Source organism: Leptodactylus fuscus, chromosome 2 (genome assembly GCF_031893055.1).
Source record: "Leptodactylus fuscus isolate aLepFus1 chromosome 2, aLepFus1.hap2, whole genome shotgun sequence".
In the NCBI taxonomy this organism is placed as follows: Eukaryota; Metazoa; Chordata; class Amphibia; order Anura; family Leptodactylidae; genus Leptodactylus; species Leptodactylus fuscus.
In genome coordinates, this window is record NC_134266.1 from 40,200,400 (window position 1) to 40,223,437 (window position 23,038).

Consider the following 23,038-nt stretch of genomic DNA (forward strand, 5'->3'; position numbering starts at 1 on the left):
TAATCTGCATAAGTATTGTCAAGAAGGGAGGGAAATGCAGGAAGTGAGAAGAAGAGACTGCAGGCAAACTGCTGAAACACTGAGATGGGAAAACCCCTTTAAGTGCTTCATAAGAAGGAACCAGCATTATAAATGTCACAAGACAGATGGATTTAGTTATAAATTTTGCACAGGGCTTCAACTTTCTCCAATGTCCCCTAGACTGCACAGATTAATCTTCTGATGATATGAATATGTGCATGCTATTGTGGAATTTCTCGGAATTACTATTCATACAATTGCCTGATATGTTCATCTAAGTGGTTCCAAAACCATTAACCCCACAGTGACACGCTATGCAACAAATGCTTACTATTTACCCTGACCATATTGTACTTGCTTATTAGCTTTTGCTTAGCAGTGTCCTTGTCGTTCACAGCGGCAGCATCTTATCTGCATCCTTCAAAGGCACCTTTAACAATGGTACTTGTATATGTAAAGGATTCCCGTTGTCTTGAGGCATTGAATTTCTAATACATAATAATATATGAGATTGCTTTTCTAGGACAGCCTTCATTTAATGCAATTTGGTATGTCCATTAGCTATTTGTCCTATAACTCTGGATTCAGTAATCTGCCTAAAATGATATTATACGGATGATGAAATGCTTACTGTATGTCCTTGAAAGGTTTTGACTGGACGATCACAACCAAGTCTGCAAACATGAATACACATGTCTGTGCTACAAGAGGCAAAGGTGGTATTGTTCTGCCAGTCCACATCCAGAGCAGGCGCTATGGAGAAACATAATACCAAATGTCAATGGCATCATCTTATCTATACCTTAAGGGAACGATGGACATGTACATAGATACAATTGCCATGTTCTTATAAGAGAGCTTATTATTCCCATGTCATTTATAAGAGATGCGATCTGTGATAGTTTATGTAATCGTTGGCTAAGTTCCTCTTCATTCTCAATCTGAAGGCATAAATATGGTCTTCCCACTGTTTGGCACGGGAATGGAAAAGAGTTTTCTGGAGCCAAGTATGTCCCCACACAGAAAATGACTTCCTGTACTGTTCCAGATGGGAAATGCCAATAAATTGAGTGAGTCTTGTTAAAGTGTAGGCTTACCTTTGGTGAACCCTTGTTTGTATATATTTAATAAGATATAAAGACATTTCCAGATATCCCTTATTATATATTAATTTGTCACAAATAGTTATTGATTGTCACAGAGTCGGCATTGGTAACCCTATATTCACACGTGTATACTGACTGTGTGACGGCCGCATTAAGGGTAAGTTCACATGGTGGAAAAGGTTGCAGAAACCTTTTCCGCCATGTGAACATTCCGTGCCGCGATGGAATGCTGATCCATTCCGCCGAGGCATCCCGCTCCCTTTGTAGGCCAGAATGAATGAGCCTACACTGGAGCATGTCACAAGCCACGGACGCCGTGGCCGTTTCAGCCGCGGAATCTGCGGCAAGTTAGGGCATCTCACTTCTTTTTTCTGCTACTAGCTAGTGGAAAAAAGAATTGAACATCTCCCATTGAAACTCCGTGTGAACTAACCCTAATTTCACAGTCTTTGAATGGATCACATGACCGATATTTTAATGGTTTGTTGTGACAAAATATAGGTCATGTTCTATTTTTTTCCTTTTACACAGATCCCTCCATACATTGCAATGTATAAGGGATCTGTGAAAATGGGCGCCGCTCTGGTGCAAAACAGCTGTGAAAAATGGATATTTTTTATGGCAATTTTAACACCTCGTTGGCTAAATATAAGTTGATTGAAATGTTTCAGAAATGGAGATCTATATTTGCAATTTTTCTTTAAAGAGGACCTTTCACTACGTCCACCAACTCCAACTATTTGCATCATTTGCATCCGATTCCGGCACAATTGGAAATGTTGTCTAGCCCTCACTGTTCCTGAGATATTGGTGTGCTTACTTTCAGTGCCTGATAGGCTAATTAGACTTTCTACTGTCAGATGGGTGGTCCTGGGCTACAGCAACCATTCTGGGTACCACCCACTTGACAGAATACGTAATTGTGCTGAAAATAACAGAAATCACTGCTCAGGAATGGTGGGGGCTAGAAAAAAGTTCCAATTGAGCCAAAATCAGAATACAAAGAGTTGGAGTTGTTGGAGAAAGTGCAAGATATTTTTCAATTCTCCATTGTTACATATCCAGTCATAATGATCTTTGTGTTATTACATTATTTTATTCCTTATCCATTACCTTATGGACACTGCCATATTATGGATTCCATAATACACTGTCTATCAATAAGTATTTGGACACCTGTGGTCCAAGTGGCACGAGCGGCAATTACAGCCTTAACCCTCCGGGGCTTTCCACAACTCCTTGTATGACGGCTAGTGGTGTTTTATTCCATTTGGCTTGAAGAAGACAGGTAAGTTCTTTCACCGATTTTGGACAGCTGCAGTTTCAGGGGTCTGCCGACTCGGGGCACATTCCGACAATCACCATTCACCTTCCACTTCGTAATCACATAGGCCACTGTCGATTTTGGGTAATTTAGTTCGCTATGTCCCTTAAGGATCGACTTTTCTGTGGTACCCCACAATTACCCCTTTCTCAAAATCGGACAATCGGACAACTCTTGCATGTGACGAATGCCAATGCTGTTTCCTACACGATATTTAACGGTGGAAGGTGTGACATACATCTCGGCCACAGATATCTTCATTTGCATTTGCATGGGTGTCCAAATACTTATTGGTAGACAGTGTATACAGCTTCCATCATGCCCATACTTTATTCACCTGAGAATTTTTTTTTTTAATGTGGATGGAGTTTCAAGGAATCCTGTAAAGTGATACATTACAATATTGGCTTGGTCGATCCAACAGAAAGGGAAAGGATTAAAGGAATACTCCAAAATAGAATAGTGGCTTGGAGTGGAGTCTACATAATCCTATGGTTGTTTTCATATATTTAAAAGCCAAAAAAATTTAGGATGTGCAACTTTTTTTGTACATTTTTTAAATGATAAAACTGCATTTACTATAGAGTCTAAGCTCGGCATGCTTCACGGGATTGAAGCCACTGAATAAGCTCTTAGACGCTGCCTACATTATACATGAAAGAGCCAAGTCAAGGAATCCATATAAAACATGTCCTTTAAGGTCTAAATATTGTATAAAAACCTATAAAGGAAAACACATCCTGACCGGATTGGAATGTACGTAGCAAAGACCTGAGACTCCTGGAGTGACTTTCATAGTGTATGACAAAGGAAAAGAATATTCCCATTGCTAAGATATTGTATATACGTATCTTACCCGAATGGAAAGGAAACTGTTGTTTTGCCTCTCCCGTGTGAGCATCCCAGATTATTGTTGTCTACAAAGAAAAATACAGAAGCAATATTAATAGTCAGACGAAAGAATTCCCATCTTAAATATTCTCACTGTGACGCTATGTTATCCGATAATTGCTTTTTCATCTGGAATATTTATGAGCTTTTGGTGAAACTGGCAAGAAATCTTTCTTTACAGGTTACTCATTCCACAGGCATTTCAGAAGATCAGTTGTCTTAATCCCTTCAAAGTTTAACTCTTTATACCAGCGTAGAGAAGCGAGAGCCTTGTTATTGTGCTACAGTAACAGACAAGATTGACGGATAGATGGCCACGAGGGCTACTCTGAGGGCAACTTTAACATGGTCCATTAATGGGGAGACTAGTCGTATGTCTTGTCTCTGTTACAAAAATCTATGCCAAGAAGCCCCAATAATCAAGAAATTTTACAAAAAGTCCTTCTTAAACTTTTCCTATAACTTTCACGCCTGCATTTCCTTAGGTATCATTGTCATGCTACGATTTCCAAAAACAAATAATAGTATTTCCGCTGCACGTATTTTTTTACAATGTGTGGGTGGGATTTGCTAGAATCCCAGTGACTGCAAAATGTTGCGGTTTTAGACGCGACGTTTCGCAGCAGCCAAAACGCACCATTTGCGCTATGTGGGGCCCTGGCCCTTCAGGATCTCCTATCAGTATTTAAGGGGAGTCTCTTCCACGAACACAGAGCACATTACAGTGACAGACAACGTATCTTTGTTACATGTGTCACTTTTGTAGAGATGGAGAAAAACAGTTTATGCAAATGAGGCAGCTGGTGCACTGGGGGCGGGCCTTCTGTCCCTGGAAATCTGCTGTTGTTGCTCAGACACCTACCATCTTCTGCCTTTGAAACCTGTGTAGTGAGAATTGATCCTCCCACCTGTATGACATCATCCATCCAAGAGCAGTGACAAGAGCAGTGCTTTAGGAGATGAAGGCCCGCCCCCAGTGCACCAAATGTCTCATTTGCATGATACTTTAAATTTTCTCTATATATCTACAAAAGTGGCACACATAACAATAGTACAGTATATTGTATGCCACTGTAATATGCTCTGTGACGTGGTGTTGGCGAAGTGATAGACTCCCATTAAGTTTTGGCAACTAGAGATGAGTGAGTAGTATTCGATCGAATACCTCGCTCCGATAGGAATGTGTGTAAGCGGCTGAACACCAAGGAGTTAAGCGCATCGAATATTCACTGAGCTTAACCCCTTGGTGTTCGGCCGCTTACACGCATTCCTATGGGAGCAAGGTATTCGATCGAATACTTCTCGCTGGTGTCTAATGGCAACCCATTTAAACAGAAAAGGCCAATATTAAATCAGCCATTCTTCATCCTTACCATCAATCATTCATCCTTACCAAAACTTGGAGCAAGTCAGACTCCTAGTACCACCATTAATCTGGAGAATATGCTATAAATGAAAGTATCTCTACCTATGCGATCATTCTTCATTTCAAGGGAGTCTGTCACCAGAACCCACCAGATGGATGCATTAGGGTCTCTTGAATCAAGCAGCACCTCTGTTTCTGAGATATTGCTGCTGTTTTTGTCGCTATGCAAATGAACTCTTTACTATGTACATTATACTATATTAATCTATGATATATATGCTATTAGTTATCATACATACCTTATCAACTCCTGCACTCAGTATGTAATTCCCCTTTTTATTCCACTTCAGTGCAAAAATGGGACCTTTATGTTGACCTAAAGTGCTTGCAAGATTACCTGGGGAAAGAGGACAAACCCTTTGTTTTATAATTATCGTATTTGTGATCACAAAAGAATATTTCCTTTCAACTTTAAAGTGAATTATCAATAATAATAAAACAAAAATCTATTAAAAATGAATTAATTTTAAAATTCAGTGGAAGAATTAGGCAAATGGCTCAGAGTGGGTTAAATATTAAAGAAGTTGTATTTACCTCGGTGAATCCCTCTACTGCTTCTGTTTAGTTGCCAACTGGTCGGCCGCTGGTCTTTACTTTTTGGTCTGGTATTAAAACACAAGAAATGCCATGGAATTCCTCAGAGCCAATCACTGGCCGCAGTGATGACCTTCCCTCACCAGGGATGGCGAGAGGGCACTTCCTGTGTGTTGAGATGGGACCAGGAAGAAGACACCAGCAGGTACCCATTAAGAGCTAAAACAGGGGCGTCAGGGAATCAATGAGTATCTGTAACGTCTCTGCCTGTTCAGGGCTCTGCGTCTCCCTCTGCTCGCACGCTGCGATACAGTAGGTGTGTTCAGTTATGATCCCTTGCTTTAGGTTCTTCTTGTATTGTCTGAACACTGTCCTATTCTCTCACCTCTGTAATTCATTTTCTATCACACCCATCTTCTTCACCTTGGTTTCCCTCTGCTCCTCTAATAGGTAATCTTAGCCTTACATGTGTGATTGACAGCCTTTCTGCCAATCAAGTCTGGGGTGGGTTCTGGACTTCCTATAAACAGGTCATCAGCCCACACAGGTTTGCAGGCTATTGTGACGTTGTCCTTGCTAAGCTTTCTACTTGCTCTTATATTGTATTTTACTTACTGACTTCTGCCCTTTGGCTTTTCTTGTGACTACTCTTTTGGATTGTGATTTGGTACTGCTTTGTCTCTCTGACTTTACCCTTGGCTTTCTGATTCCTCTTCTGTGTTGTGTTGTCTTGTCTGTGTTTAGTTGTCTTGTTTATTCTGAGAAGGGCCTGTCACCCAGTTGTCCCTGTCATTTAGGACAGTTGTGGCAAGTAGATAGGGACAGAGGCTGGGTCGAGTTTAGGACTCACTGTCTCTGTCTTTCCCTTCCTCCCTGGTTTCAGCGGCAGCACTAGGGAATTGCTCAACTAGCCATTCCCTTACAGTATCAGTTTGTTTTTTAACCCACTCAGCATCCATTGCCACCATTTTGAACTGTTGGACACCCCCTTTAAAATTAGAAATATTTTACTCAGAATTCAACACTTTAGCTATAGGACAAGGGAGGCACATCCAAGTAAAGGAGTTACTATATAATCGGTTTCACTTCTTTTAATGGTTTATTGGTAAGCTATAAGTGTAGCTTTGTGGTGTTGACATGTCATACTTACTACATAGATTTACAGATGACATCATGTAGTACTTTGAGTGTGGACAATGATAGGATGCAATTTTGAAATGTAAAGATATCACATAGGAGTGTCAATACCAGTTTATAGTTTTTTGTCTTTGTTTTGGAGAAGGTGAGACGGTTACCACTGGGGTGTAAAGCACTGACAGGCCAAGGAAGGGGGCACAAGGCTTAAGGGCACATACTGGGGGCCTTAACAGACAATTAGTCTTCTTGAACATCACTGATAGAAGTCTTGAAGGATGGGGCACCCTGGTGACTTCAGGGTTTGACGTCTTATTTCGGAAGGGCACGCCACTATTATTTATTGGCATTATTGGACACTGTGCGATGGTAACACATAGATACTGCCTAGCAAGACTTTAATGAATGAACATGGAATAATAACTTATAGGAGACCTCTACTTTCTAATTTATGAAGCACAGATTTTCTCACCATTCATATTAATAGAGCCATATTTCCATTGTTCCTATTATTCATCTCAATAACAAACACAGCAGGACTCTTTAGAAATAGCAGAACTTGTTGAAATGAACCAGCGGAGTGTTAATATGTTGTCATAAAAACCCATATTTTATTATAATGCATGATCTACACATAATGTTTATTTATAACTGAAGTAGCTCTTGGTTAACCCCTTAGTAAGCAGCAAATTGCAGCCCAGCCTTTGCAGGCAGCATGCTATGGTACGGGAGGAGCTGAGCAAATGAATGGGAAAATATTCTCTATAAATAAATGTATTCATATATTTGCTCCTTCTATGCTTAGACCAGTGGTTCTTAACCTTGTTTGAGGTACCGAACCCACCAGTTTCACATTCACCGAACCCTTCTTTAGTGATAAATCAAATATGATTTTTTTCCAAATTCAAGACATAAGTATGTGTTTTTTTTACTGGTACACAAAATGAACCGTGCATATGGCCTAGGGTTTGATCGAACCCCGGTTAAGAACCACTGGCTTAGAAACAGTCATCTAATCATGGGGGCGTTCCTATCAGTGATTGACAGATATGTCTATATGGACATTCATAGATGGAGGGTTGTCAATCACTGATGGGACCGCCTCCTTGACCAGACAGATATTTATAAGCATAGAAAGAGCAAGATATGTGAATATATAAGTTATTATGAATCTTCTCCTGCTCCTCTATCACATGTCCTGTGTTCTCATGGTGGCTGCTTCACTTTGAAGACCATATTTTTTCATTGTAGCCTTCCATGAACTGTAAGCTATTGAGTTTTTTGCAATAACCTAGCATGGTGAGCGCTTGTTTTTGGTGGGAATACTTGTACTTCTTATTGGCACATATAATGTATTGTATAAGTCATTGGGGAGTGGGGGAGATGTAAAAGAAATAATATTGCCATTGTTTTGTAGGTTTTTATTTTTACAGTGTTTTTACAGTGTTGACCTTGTGGTTTATACTCTGGGTAAGTATACTTATGGTGATACCAAAATTTCTATATGACCGCTTTCTTTACGTTTTATTACTTTTACTCGATATAAAAAAAATCTTTAGAAAATTGTTTTTCCGTCATTATTATAACTAGTATAAAAGTTATACCATAACTTTTTTTTTGATGCAGTTGGAATTATATGAGAGCTTGCTTTTTGTGGGATAAGTTGCAGTTTTCATGGGTGTCATTTTGGGGTACAAATGGCTAATTGTAACTTTTTAATAAGGAGTAAAACTCCTCTTGTTTGTAGGACTTTTCTCTTTGCATTTTTCAAGTGGATTCAGGGACGGAATCACCAATCGGAAATCAAGTGCTGGTGTGAACTCAGCCTTAGCTAGTATGGGCACAATAAAGAAATATGTATTTACTGGCAATGTCCACCTTACCATTATTCATTGATTTGAGGGGTTATGCCACGAAAAGCATTTATCCTCTAACCATAGCTGATAAATAAGTCACCACTGGACGGGCCACTGAGACCCTTACCAATTCTGAAAACGGGGTGTGATTTTCTCTGGTCTGAATACAGCCTGACAGCAGCCAGGCTGAATGTATACATGCCCGTGCAGGATGGGTCATATCCATGTTCCCATTCACTACAATGGAAACTCTGGTGATAACAGATATACTTAAAGTGAATGGGGGCCTGGATGTGTCCCATCCTCCACTGGGATTGCTCCATTAAACCTGGCTGCGGTCACAACAGGTAAATAGAATTTGTAGCATAGTTGCTTATTAAGTGAAAAAAAAATAAAAATAAATTAAGCAACTTTGCATATGAGAATTTCTTAAAATTCCTTATCCTAATGTTCTGAGTATATGACTGATGACCTTTGCATTTCCATGGTTGCAGGCTTCAGCCAAACATTGCGTAGCCTAAGGCTATATTCACATGACTGTGTTCTGTCCGTGAAATATGGTCATGCTATATTTCCTGGTCTGACCCTAAATGAGTGAATAGAAGTCACCGCATCGTGGTGACTTATGATGTAGAAAGATCCCGAACAGCTGGATCACTACTGTGCCAAAATAACAGATTTATGCCAGTTCAGTACTGTAGGAGCTGGCCGATCGGAACGTCATATAATGGTAACTTCTAATGGAGAGAATTAAATGCACATGGACATGGCTAATCTGGGAAATACGGCCGGCAATTACACCATGTTTCACGGATATAACAATGTCATGTAAATCGCCTGGAACACTACTTTAGTTTGAACTGAGGTTCCTGTGAAAATTTGATCTCAATCTAGATGCACCAAAATGTGCATTTTAAGCCAGGGTCAATAGTAAATTTGTCCCTATGTGTTTATAGCAATATATTTTCCAGGTGCAAAGCTTTAAGAGGATATTGTTCATACATTGAAGTGAATTAAAAAAACTGCTAAAAGATACTAGCTCCCTCTATTGGTGGCTCCAAGCAAGCAGAAAAAGTATAATCTCTCTGTGAAGAAAAGAGATTTGGATCTCTAGATGGAGAAAATAAAACTCCAGATACAATAGTGATATATTAGGAAATAAAATAGCACAAAACATTCTGTCTAGTGAAACTAGTGAGACTACCCCTATTGCTTACCTAGAAAGAAGTGTATATAATGCACCGCTATAGTGTAACAATACCCCTCACTGCACTATGGCCTTTTCATACTTACTAGTAATTGATTTTAGTGGAAAATTCTCATAGGAGGAAATAATAGTTTTCTAAAGATGTATTTACCATCCTGTGTCCAGATTCTCGCAAAGCCGTCATAAGAACCTGTAGCTAAGAGTGTGCCGTCCGCCTGTTGGGAAACAAAAATAGAAAAAAAACTATTTATTACGACTAAAACCTGAGATGCTGCCCTGAATATGCCAGCCAATAGTTCATTAAATGCTATTATAGTGGCTCATGCCCGATTCACATCTGCGTCCAGGCCATTCCGTTCCCCTATCCGCAAGCAGCACACTTCTCTCTGCATTTTTCATGCAGAAACCGAGCGGAAACCACATGGACGCCATTACAGTCTATGGGGTTTGCGCTTTCCTTAGGTAACTGCTTTTTTTTGTGGATAGGTATCCATTCAGGAGTTCGCTTGGGGACCCAAATGCAGATGTGAACTGGGCCTTACATAACTGGATTTGGCCCTGACATTGCCAAGATGTATGGCTTGTAGGTGGCATAGAATTCAGAGATCATTTACGGGAGTCACCTAGCGAAAATGACAATAAATCTAGTGTAACTTCCATACCATGCCCCTTTCCATGAATGTAGGTGGGTGCAACAACAATTTGCTGAAAAATTTGGGCTTTTTTTTGCCAAACTGGTGTACAAGACAAAAAAAATTTCAGCAAAGTGCACGATCATGAAGCTTCCTGCTGTGGTTCATGTAATTGCAGGCGTGCAACAACTTTACAGCGAGTCTCAAGGTTGTGTGGTTGTATTTCCCAGTAATTGGAGCAAATATATCAGCCCCAAAGTTACAGAAAAAATCAGCAATAGGAAAACAAAAATTTAATTTCTCCCAAAATATCTTTTATGTCTTTATGGAGGTCACAATATGTAAAGAAAAATAAATAATAAAAAACTAGCCCACGCACTCCAGCTTCTAGATACAGTCATGGCAACACAGAACTATGTACTGACTATATAAAAATGAATGTAATGAAGAGGGTAGCATTGAATAAAGTGTTAAAATATAATAATAATAATAATAATAATAATAATAATAATAATAATAATAAAAAATAATAACAATAATAATAATAAATAACAACAACAACAATAATAATAATAAATAATAATAATAATAATAATAATAATAAATTAAAACTATATTGAAAATATGAAAAATATATTCTTTCACCATTTTCTGTGAAATTAAATAAAAATATTATGAAATTAAAATCATGTATATCACCAAAGAGATGCATCCCTTTTTAAATAACTGCAATAACCCCCCCCCCCCCCAAAAAAAAAACAAAAAAAAACAAAAAACAAAACAAAAAACAAAACATGTTTTCAACATCAGATTTGAAAACCTGAAAGTGTGTCTGGACATGAACTGGAGGAATGGCCTAGACCAGAAATAGTTAAATGCTTGCTGTGACTAAAATCTATACGGCTTAGATCTTGGATCACATTAAAGCCCAGAATCTTCGCTTTCAAAGTCCTCGCTGTTATATTCAGGGAGCCGGATGAAAAGCATTACCTGTATGTGAGTCAGGGAGGGGCGCGAGGGCGAAGTGACAACAGAAAGAAAGATCATAGACTGTTACTTCTATCTCTACCCAGGGGTGATACTAAAACTTTTATTGGGTTACTCCCATCATATTATTTATTATTAGGGGCCGTTCACATCATGTTTTGGTCATCACTTTGATCAATCATCAGTCAGTGATTATTATCAGTCTGCCAAATTTTTGGGAGAAGGATCTGAAGGAAAGGAGGAGAAGAAGATGCCCGTGAATGTAAAGTGCAATGTGTAGTAAGGTGTCAACTTTCTAAATGCGATGTGTATATTCTTTTGGAATTCAGGTATTTTTGCGTATGTAAAAAGTGTGCGGATTGCCTAAACCTCTTGCTTAGAGTAAGCTGCCATATTCTTGTCTATACGACCTCTCCTTATTATGGCGCACAGATTTTGGTGCACGACCTTGGAGAAGATAGATCTGCCATTCACTACATAACATATAAAAAGCAATGTTCTTAGTGAACCACTACAGTAGCAGCAAAGATCTGGAAAATGCAAGGACTATAAAAGCAATATATATATTAGATAGCTAAGAGAGAGCTGAATAACTTTTCATGATACTTTGACCCTTGTGAGAATACCATAGTGAAGAATGTGAAAAAATAACTTACATTCCAGTCCAAGGAAGTGACATCTTTGTTGCTTGGAACATCTTGCCCACCTTCTCGTATACAGTGCCGTAGAACCAGTTGCGTGGAGTTGCTACTGCTGTTTTCGTTCAGATTCCATATTCTTGCTGTTGAGTCTCCTGATCTTTAAAGGGTTAAGAATTAGGACTTGCGGACAGTAATCCCCATCTCAGAACAGATTTGCCAAAGTATCCCTTTAAGGGATATATAAATAGGTAGTTGCCAAAAGCTTCTGATCAGTGTGGGTGCAAATACCAGGAGCCCTAAAAGCCTCGGGGGTCTTTATTTTCTATTTGTCATGCAATGTTACTCGCCACTTGGCTAGTATACCCTAATTTGCATGAGTACTTAAAGGGCTTATATCTTTGGAATAGCCGAACAGGTTTGGGTAAACAAAACCCTGAGAATGACAAAAATTGAAAAAGTAAGTATGTCATTGGGCTTTTGAGGCCTGGTGACAGGTCCTCTTTAAATGTTCCCAAGATGTGGAGCTTTAATGGGCTGTTTAACAGTAAGTAGGTGAAAGCCTTATCCTGTAGGTTATAGTTCACATGTACATTATGTACATTTCCCAGCATGGTTTCCATCATTTTGACAAGGAGAACAGCGCTGCATACAATGCTATTCTTTTCATCAAGTCGGCTGAAGCTGTCAATGGAGACCCCAAACAGCCTCTGACGGAAGTGGGAACAGAGCCAGCAAAGTGTATTAGTCAAATAAGGACACCTTAAACTAGTTACCGGTGGAAAGAAAGTGCGATAAATGTCCATAGTTAATAATAAATCATTCATTTGTTTCTGGCTTATTATTCTTCTCAGGGCTCGTTCACATCTGCGGCCCGGCACTCCGTACTTAGGTTTCCGTTTCCTGCCTAAAACACAGGCAGGATACGGAAACCTGCAGGAGTCTCTCTCACCCATTCATTTGAATGGGTGAGAGAGATGTCCGGCCGTGCGCGGCGGTGAGCGTTTTAGGCTCTCCGCCGCGAAACCGGGTTTTATAATCCGGACACAGAGTCGGACATGCAGTACTCTGTATCCAGATAAAAAAATCCGGTTTTGCGGCGGAGAGCCTAAACCGCTCACCGCCGCGCACGGCTGGACCCGGTCTATGGTTTCCGTCTTCTGGCATGCAGAAGACGGAAACCATAGAACGGAGACCCCAAACGCAGGTGTGAACCCAGCGTCACTAATACAGAGAATGTGAGATGGATGTCAAGGCGTGCTGTAAATAGCTGGAGATAAAATTACGAAGAGTAGAGAACGTATGGAAGTGGAAATGTAGCTGAATGTATATGAATCGATTACATAAGCTTAATCTGCAATGACAATCCTGCAACACAGGGGGCAGATCTACTAAGGCAGGGCAAATTTACTAAGGCTGCATTCACACGACCGAGGTGCAAAAGGGCCTTGGAAAATGTCCATTTTTTGCACCCAAGAGGGTGTTGTTTTCACGCATAACAGTATAAGGAGGGATCCGTATTAATAAAAATAGGACATGACCTATATTTTGATGGTTCGTTACAACAAACCGTCAAGGTAACGGTAATGTGAATACAGCATTCATAGACATCGAATGTAATGCTGCCATGTGACGTCCATTAAGAAAAAGGCTATTATTCGCTCTCTGATGCTGGATTATACATCAAGGGCATTCTATTAAACTTTCTGCCAAAATGCTGCATCTAAAGTCATGCCCCCTATCCGGCAAAGTCCTTATTGAAACATACCACATATGTTAATGATTAGAGATGAGCGAACAGTGTTCTATCGAACACATGTTCGATCGGATATCAGGGTGTTCGCCATGTTCGAATCGAATCGAACACCGCGTGGTAAAGTGCGCCAAAATTCGATTCCCCTCCCACCTTCCCTGGCGCCTTTTTTGCACCAATAACAGCGCAGGGGAGGTGGGACAGGAACTACGACACCGGGGGCATTGAAAAAAATTGGAAAAAGTCATTGGCTGCCGAAATCAGGTGACCTCCTTTTTAGACGAATAGTGGATTTCAAATCCGGGTCATATGAGAATGTGAACTTTGTGACTATGAGACAGGGATAGCTGTACAGGCAGGGATAGCTAGGGATAACCTTTATTTAGGGGGGAATGTTATTAAAAATAACTTTTTGGGGCTCTATCGGGTGTGTAATTGTGATTTTTGTGAGATAAACTTTTTCCCATAGGGATGCATTGGCCAGCGCTGATTGGCCGAATTCCGTACTCTGGCCAATCAGTGCTGGCCAATGCATTCTATTAGCTTGATGAAGCAGAGTGTGCACAAGGGTTCAAGCGCACCCTCGGCTCTGATGTAGCAGAGCCGAGGCTGCACAAGGGTTCAAGCGCACCCTCGGCTATGATGTAGCAGAGCTGAGGCTGCACAAGGGTTCAAGCGCACCCTCGGCTCTGATGTAGCAGAGCCGAGGCTGCACAAGGGTTCAAGCGCACCCTCGGCTCTGATGTAGGAGAGCCGAGGGTGCACTTGAACCCTTGTGCACCCTCAGCTCTGCTACATCAGAGCCGAGGGTGCGCTTGAACCCTTGTGCACACTCTGCTTCATCAAGCTAATAGAATGCATTGGCCAGCGCTGATTGGCCAATGTATTCTATTAGCCTGATGAAGTAGAGCTGAATGTGTGTGCTAAGCACACACATTCAGCTCTACTTCATCGGGCTAATAGAATGCATTGGCCAGCGCTGATTGGCCAGAGTACGGAACTCGACCAATCAGCGCTGGCTCTGCTGGAGGAGGCGGAGTCTAAGATCGCTCCACACCAGTCTCCATTCAGGTCCGACCTTAGACTCCGCCTCCTCCGGCAGAGCCAGCGCTGATTGGCCGAAGGCTGGCCAATGCATTCCTATGCGAATGCAGAGACTTAGCAGTGCTGAGTCAGTTTTGCTCAACTACACATCTGATGCACACTCGGCACTGCTACATCAGATGTAGCAATCTGATGTAGCAGAGCCGAGGGTGCACTAGAACCCCTGTGCAAACTCAGTTCACGCTAATAGAATGCATTGGCCAGCGCTGATTGGCCAATGCATTCTATTAGCCCGATGAAGTAGAGCTGAATGTGTGTGCTAAGCACACACATTCAGCACTGCTTCATCACGCCAATACAATGCATTAGCCAGTGCTGATTGGCCAGAGTACGGAATTCGGCCAATCAGCGCTGGCTCTGCTGGAGGAGGCGGAGTCTAAGGTCGGACCTGAATGGAGACTGGTGTGGAGCGATCTTAGACTCCGCCTCCTCCAGCAGAGCCAGCGCTGATTGGCCGAATTCCGTACTCTGGCCAATCAGCACTGGCTAATGCATTGTATTGGCGTGATGAAGCAGTGCTGAATGTGTGTGCTTAGCACACACATTCAGCTCTACTTCATCGGGCTAATAGAATGCATTGGCCAGTGCTGATTGGCCGAATTCCGTACTCTGGCCAATCAGCACTGGCTAATGCATTGTATTGGCGTGATGAAGCAGTGCTGAATGAGTGTGCTTAGCACACACATTCAGCTCTACTTCATCGGGCTAATAGAATGCATTGGCCAATCAGCGCTGGCCAATGCATTCTATTAGCGTGAACTGAGTTTGCACAGGGGTTCTAGTGCACCCTCGGCTCTGCTACATCAGATTGCTACATCTGATGTAGCAGTGCCGAGTGTGCATCAGATGTGTAGTTGAGCAAAACTGACTCAGCACTGCTAAGTCTCTGCATTCGCATAGGAATGCATTGGCCAGCCTTCGGCCAATCAGCGCTGGCTCTGCCGGAGGAGGCGGAGTCTAAGGTCGGACCTGAATGGAGACTGGTGTGGAGCGATCTTAGACTCCGCCTCCTCCAGCAGAGCCAGCGCTGATTGGTCGAGTTCCGTACTCTGGCCAATCAGCACTGGCCAATGCATTTCTATGGGGAAAAGTTAGCTTGCGAAAATCGCAAACTGACAGGGATTTCCATGAAATAAAGTGACTTTTATGCCCCCAGACATGCTTCCCCTGCTGTCCCAGTGTCATTCCAGGGTGTTGGTATCATTTCCTGGGGTGTCATAGTGGACTTGGTGACCCTCCAGACACGAATTTGGGTTTCCCCCTTAACGAGTTTATGTTCCCCATAGACTATAATGGGGTTCGAAACCCATTCGAACACTCGAACAGTGAGCGGCTGTTCGAATCGAATTTCGAACCTCGAACATTTTAGTGTTCGCTCATCTCTATTAATGATGATATGGTGACATCATATACATCCTGATTTTATTTGCTGATCTACTAAGCTATAGTTTTATCTGCCATTGAGATCAACTTCTTAGTTTACAATAGTCACAAAATCTTTCCTGCTCGGTTTTATCAGTCCACAGGCATAACCTTCTATATTGTTTGTATAATGACTGGTTATGTCATTGTGTTACTAAGCTTATGTCACAAGTATCATACTACACTGTCTACCAATAAGTATTTGGACACCCAGTAAAGTTCTGCGGAGGTGGAGTTATGGTCTGGGGGTGTTTCTCCTGGTATGGGCCGGGACCCTTGGTCCGAGTACATGGTAAACTCAACGCCGACGCCTATTGCACTATTTAGATAGCATTGTGCTTCCTACATTATGGCGGTTCTATGGGTCAGACCAATGTTACTTCCAGGATGACAACGCCAGCTGTCATGTAAGCAAGTTCTACCATGGCTTGGTACAGTGACAATCAGGTTAACCGACTGGACTGCCCAGAGCCCAGACTTGAACCCTGTCGAGCACCTCTGGGATGAGTTGGATCGCCGAACTAAGGGGTGCAGCAGCCGTCCAAAATCGGTGAAAGAACTTACCTGTCTTCTGCAAGCTGAATGGAATAAAATACCACTAGCCGTCATACAAGGACTTGTGGAAAGCCCCGGAGGGTTGAGGCTGTAATTGCTGCTCGGACCACAGATGTCCAAATACTTATTGGTAGACAGTGTATTATACTGTTACATATTACTTATTCTCTTCCTTTTCTTCTATGTTACTAAACGGCTAACTGGGATTACTTACCCAGATGCTAGCAGATCAGTGACTGGATTCCAGGCACAGATGAATACCTCTGATTCATGTCCACGGAGCACCGTTGCTTTGTTTGGTGGAATCTCCACATCACCATCGATTTCCATTGGTTCTGCATGGTTATCTGCAAAATACATGAGAATCTTGTTATATGTCCAAATATCACTCAGTAGTTATCCAATGATCCTGCCGACGGCTGGTATGGAAGACTCATTTGTAAGGCAGCTCTGCATTCATTTTTAATTCAATAAAAGTACTAAAAGAAAATTGAAATGTTAAGATTCCAACAACTTCCTATGATAGGTAGCATTTTATATTGAACATACTTTATGGATACTTTTAGGATCATGGCGGTTTGGAAATGTAATCCCATTTATAAACCTATTCTACAAAGGCGTGCGGTACTTAAGACGGTAATGAATAATCAGGAATATGTGCCCATATGGGTCTGCGGTAAAAGAGGAGCTGCAGTGTTAAAGCACATTCTTTAAGAAAATGAGATTACACATTTTTGGATAGTAACTAAAAATGGAATTAACAGAATTTGTTGCTGAAAAATTTGCTAATTCCATTTCTGCCTGATCACAACAGGGCACCAAGAATGAATGGTATTGTATTTGGTGAGGGCACACCATTTCCCTAGACATAATAACACTGAACTAGGGGTGCACCCAAATGTGTATTTTTGTATTTTATAAGACACACTCTTCAATATATTTTTTCACTTGTATATTAATTTTCATTCTGTATAATGTGAACATTACAGGGAAGTTTGGTCACCAGGTTAAACCCATTGACCTAACACTAAACTAGCAGGTACAATTGCCCCCATCCAATGACTTACCCAATGTCCTAGATTAAAGATGTCACATAAGCCTATGATTATATCAAACAATTTCTCTTCTTTCCCTTTCCCAGTCTTAGGCCGGGTTCACACGGAGTACTTTGGCTCGTGATTTGGTACGTAGACACCGCGGGAGCTTTTGCGGGCCGTATACACTCCAATTGTTTTCAGTGAGAGCCGGTACCGTATACGCGGCGCTATTTTGCGGCGGCTGCAAAATAGCGCCGTGTATATGGTACTGGCTCCCATTGAAAACAATGGGAGCGTATACGGCCTGCAAAAGCTCCCGCGGCGTCTACGTTCCACATTACGAACCAAAATACTCTGTGTGAACCCAGCCTTAGCATCATGGAATACACTAGGATGGCCCTATGAGTGTCATATGACGGCACTCCGCTGCAAACTCGGCCCCACCTTGGATGCACACTTGGTTCACTTGGTATTGGGTCTCAGATAAATCTGGTTAAATCTTATAATCTACAGAGAATTGTGCATGAGATCAGTCAATGAGGTATCTACATATATGGTATAGATTTTGTGTCTAGAGGTGACCATACACCTTCACAACCTGCCAGTCACAACCTTGTCACCACCCCATACAAATGCACGCTCCACTCAGTTGAATGTCCATGCAGACCCCATGCCAGACTGTGCATTTGATAAAGTGGAGATGATGTTATGGAAAAAAGGGATCAAGCATGTTGAAGTTTATGCACAGATAAAATTCCAGCATCCAAAAAATAAAATGTTGAAGTTTATGTACCTGATCTACTTTCCTTCCAATGCATTTGGAAGAAGAGTCATTTCCATACAAATGTGAGAATTGGCCAGTCCCACCAAAATCAGTAGGTCCTGATGACATTACTCCAATGTGTATTGGCATCTTAGGGTTTACAATTTGATACAACCTTGATGTCTGTAGACTAACTTATACTTACTTATTGCATGTGCCCCATTTTCGTCACCGTTCACAGTGGCTGCTCCGTTCTTTGGTGTGTTCTGTTGTTGTGCAGGAGCTGCGGACGCAGTGGTGACAGGCGCTGCACTCGGTGCACATGCTGTAGATGCAGCCTGCTGCTGCTGCTGCTGAGCCAGCTTCTCTCTGAAGGCTTGTTGCCTGGTCTGCACAACATCTGGCATCACGGCATCAATCAGAGATAAAGACTCTATCGGCCGACCATCAAAGACTGTGCCATCCTAGACAAAGTAGTACGTATGGAGTTATACAGGGAAAACATATTGTTAAAGGGAGTCTGTTAGCAGGAAAATGGAGAGATCATACAAGCAGTGTGGGAGAGATCATACAAACTCCTTGCAGATGTTGTCCTTGGCAGGATTCGAACCCAGGACTCCAGCGCTGCAGTGCTAACCACTGAGCCACCGTGTTGCCCCCTGAAACAACTTTTCATAGATGAATAATAGAGGTGAAAATAAGAAACTTCGTAATGTATCTTATTGAAGAAATATGTTTCCTTCCATAAATGTCTCTAGAGAGGGGAGGGGGAGGAGGAGGCTGCTGAAAAAGATACTCAAATAACTACAGTTGCTATACACTGTAAGTGAGAGAGCTCTTCAGACACCCTCTCCATAGACTTCTCTGTGTGAGGATAGACGGCTAGAGACAGGTACAGATGCTATAGAGATAAGCAGCATGAGTGAAGACATGGCGGAGGACCGCAGCCTTAAAAGGGAGATGGGACAAATTTCTTTAATAAAACATATTCCACAGTTCATTATAGTCACCCGTATTATTCATTCATGAAAGTTGTTTTAGAATATTCTAGATACACTATGTGTTATTTCTTTTTTAGAATAACTTAAAAATTGAAGGGGGTGTCTAGTTTGGGGTCTTAGAAGTCCCCTCTGTCAATCATTCCAATGTGAGGGGTAAACCTAGCAAGTGTTCAATACTCCATAGTACATAAAGTATTACAAAGCAACAGCCTGTCCATTAATGTATGAACATGTCAAGTCAACACAAAAAATAACACATCTTCAATTGGAATAAGAACATACTTTTAGGGTGCCCCCCACAGAAAATCCATCTAATGTGCACGGTTCTAGTGGTCATACACATTCAGTAGCTCTCCCACCATAAGATTTCTATGCTAACTATAGAAATATATGGACAATAATCTTGTATTGTGAATTGACTATCCAGATGTTTCCTGTGTGTGTCGGCACTAGGCAGTATAATACCTGAGTAGCGTTTGCTCGGGAACCGTGTGGGATCAGGGAGAGGCGAGTAACCGTATGTTATGTTAATAGACTCATACGCAGCCCTACTAAATTCATTTCGATATGCTGAACATCCCCTTTAATGCAATCGTTCTGTATATTGTAACCTATAAATGTAAACGTCTTGTAATATTTTATGCAAGTATTGTGTGGGCCGGATTATAAATCATTAAGCTATTACAATATACCCTATAATCCGCAGTGGCTAATAATAATAGTGATAGATTATAGGCCACACCAGCCCCTGCACCTCTGTGTACTTCTGCTAGTTATTCCTCTAATATATAAGATTTCCTTTGTGTTTTATTATAGGCTTTCTTGTAGAGAGGTGTAGGGAAATTGAATTACATAATTAAACCCTTCGCGACGTTCTCTTCACTAATGTCATTTCCTTCTATTTCTCTTTCTTCACTTTGGAAAGTAATTATAAAACTGCTATTATCAAAAAACAGCTGATAATTGTGGACAAAAGGCGTCTGATAAGAAAATTACAGTGCTCCAGTTGATAAGAAAACAGTATTCTTTCACAAACATACATTTTCCGCCCTCAAAACGTGATTATATCTTTTGCTATGAATTTAATTACATTCCTAATTTAGGAAAATAAAATACTCAGTATAAAAAGATCTCGTCATTTAACCTTTTGAGCGCAGAGTTGGATAACAATGGTGGTTACACCAACGGGAAGCCTAATATTATTTAAAGTGCCATGGGTAACCCTGACAGCGACTGGCATCATTGAGTCTCACCATTGGAGAAAAACAACTTCTCATATGGTACAACTTTTGGGTGCAACTTTATTCTTCCTCTAAGAAGTCAGCATGTTCTATAGCAGGGGTGCCCAATACGTTGATCGTGATCTACCGGTCGATCAGAATGGACGTATGGGTCGATCGTGGGATGCAGGCAGGGATCCCCGGTGTCTGCTTGTTCACAGCGCAGGCTGAGAGTCATCTATGGACACCATAAACACCGGGATGTATATGTTTTGTCATGACCTATGGGTAAATGACATTCGTCGTTCTTTTCGTCTTTCTGTTTGTCTCTCTCTCTAGATCTATATATGTTGACTGGATCCAAGTGAAAATATGCAGTGGGTGTAAATGCTCTTTAAATGAAAGGATCTGCATATATTATTCCATACTGTGCATTGTGAATAGGCTTTCTATTTCCACTTTCATTCTGCGAAGAGTATGTGGCCCTCGGGGGAGTCATGCAGCAATCTCAGACATGGTGACGTTGTTATTATGTTTCCTAATGTTCAGAGAAGACTGACTAAACAATCGGTTATGTGACTCATACAATATAAATGGAATCTGCAATAATACTCAGACATAGTGCAGATCTACAGTTACAGGTCATCATGGCTTTACAGACAACAGATCAAGGATGGAGGATTATTTGCTTGCTGAGCTATGGGATATCGAATGTCTGATGGTGATGTTGATGTAGAAGTTTGCTAAAATAATTTGCAGAGATTAATTGTAAGAGGCATTATCGAGCTTCTATCTGCAAATCTCAAATGACAACAATTCCATGTAACATCTTTAGTAAAGGAAACCAGTGAGTAGCTCAGGCCCCCTCCCATTGTACAGATAATGTAATAGATGTATTTCTAAGTGCCCCCTATAATATGGAAGGGTGCAAAATGTCTTGTTGAGACCTCTCAGGATCAGTCACGTGACACATATTTTTTAGCAGCCTTGACTACTGGATAACAGGAGCTTCTATCTGTATGAATATGGAGCTGTAGACCAGCCCTGATCTTAAAGGGATTCTATCATAAAATCCCATATTTTACTACTAACTCGTAGGAATAGCCTTAAGAAAGGTTATTCTTCTCCTACCGTTAGAAGTCATACCTGTAGCTAAGTAAGCAAAAAATGTCAGGGATCACTGGTCCGGTGGAAGTAACAGGTACCTATTCGTTCTTTTGTTATAGCACCTACTGAACGTATGTTTTTGGTTTTTTTTTTTCTATTTCAGAAAACCCCTTTAAAACAGATGTCCAGGATAAATTAAAATCTCATTGGGGACCTGGAATTGGGTAAAATAAAATTCAAATAATAATAATATTCACCTACTTCTGGTCATGGGTTGGGAATACTGGGGTCAATCACTTGCCTCAATGGTCACATGTTGGGTACTGGTGACATATTAGTAGTCTACCTGTGACTGCTGAGGTCATTTATTGGCTGCAGTTAGTAAATATACCTGGATTCTTGAATTGGGAGTGCTGCTCTCGCTCCTCATTTTTACCTATGTTGAGTCTACTGTCAGACTGTATTACTTTCCCCTAGATCTTTTGTACTTGTCCTTACTTTTATATAGTCACTAGCTGGTACCCGCGACTTCGTCTGCGGTGATTGTAGAAGTGGGTAAATACAGGCGCGGGTAAGGTTTTAGTACTGTGTATAAGGTATGGGATATGAAATGTAACTGTGTATCTTGTTTTTGCTGTAATTCTGAGAGCACATGAGACTTTTGTGTTGAATGTAATTTGTATTTCAGCTGCTATACGGTGTTCTGAGAAACTGTACATAGTGTCTTTGGGACAGAGGTATTTCAGGTTAATATACTTCGATATACGACGTTGTATGATTTGTTATTTTGCGCCAGTACATGTAAGTTTTGGGCAGAGGATACTCTTGAGCAAGCAACATAAAGTCTGGCCCTGTGCATGACAGTTTAGTAACTCCATGCACCTCTTATTAATAGCAATTAACCCCATCATGTCCCTCACATTAACCCCTGTGTAAGAGTTACTGATAGAGATGAGCGAGTACTGTTCGGATCAGCCGATCCGAACAGCACGCTCGCATAGAAATGAATGGACGTAGCCGGCACGCAGGGGGTTAAGCGCGCCGGCTACGTCCAAGCGGAAGTACCAGGTGCATCCATTCATTTCTATGGAGCGTGCTGTTCGGATCAGCTGATCCCAACAGTACTCGCTCATCTCTAGTTACTGATATGTGAGAGACTTGGAGGTAATAATTAAGTATCTTCATTATTGAGGTCTTTTATTAGTCCCTCCATATGTCTCACATATTAGTAACCTTTATATGGGGCACACAGGGGTTAATATTAGAGATGAGCGAACACTAAAATGTTCGAGGTTCGAAATTCGATTCGAACAGCCGCTC

The 23,038-nt window shown here is 41.3% G+C and overlaps 1 protein-coding gene across 2 annotated transcripts in view; it reads right to left on the reverse strand.

The window, feature by feature from the left end:
• The window catches only part of TBL1X (transducin beta like 1 X-linked), a 251,647-nt gene that overhangs the window by 13,842 nt on the left and 214,767 nt on the right, over positions 1–23,038 (reverse strand). For both annotated transcript variants that reach the window (XM_075263652.1, XM_075263651.1), the window contains 7 exons: positions 18,596–18,854; positions 16,805–16,937; positions 11,775–11,916; positions 9,651–9,714; positions 5,008–5,105; positions 3,308–3,368; positions 653–774 (listed from right to left, as the gene is read on the reverse strand). In XM_075263652.1, coding sequence (XP_075119753.1) covers positions 653–774; positions 3,308–3,368; positions 5,008–5,105; positions 9,651–9,714; positions 11,775–11,916; positions 16,805–16,937; positions 18,596–18,854 — 879 coding nt within the window. The remainder of the gene's footprint in view (positions 1–652; positions 775–3,307; positions 3,369–5,007; positions 5,106–9,650; positions 9,715–11,774; positions 11,917–16,804; positions 16,938–18,595; positions 18,855–23,038) is intronic.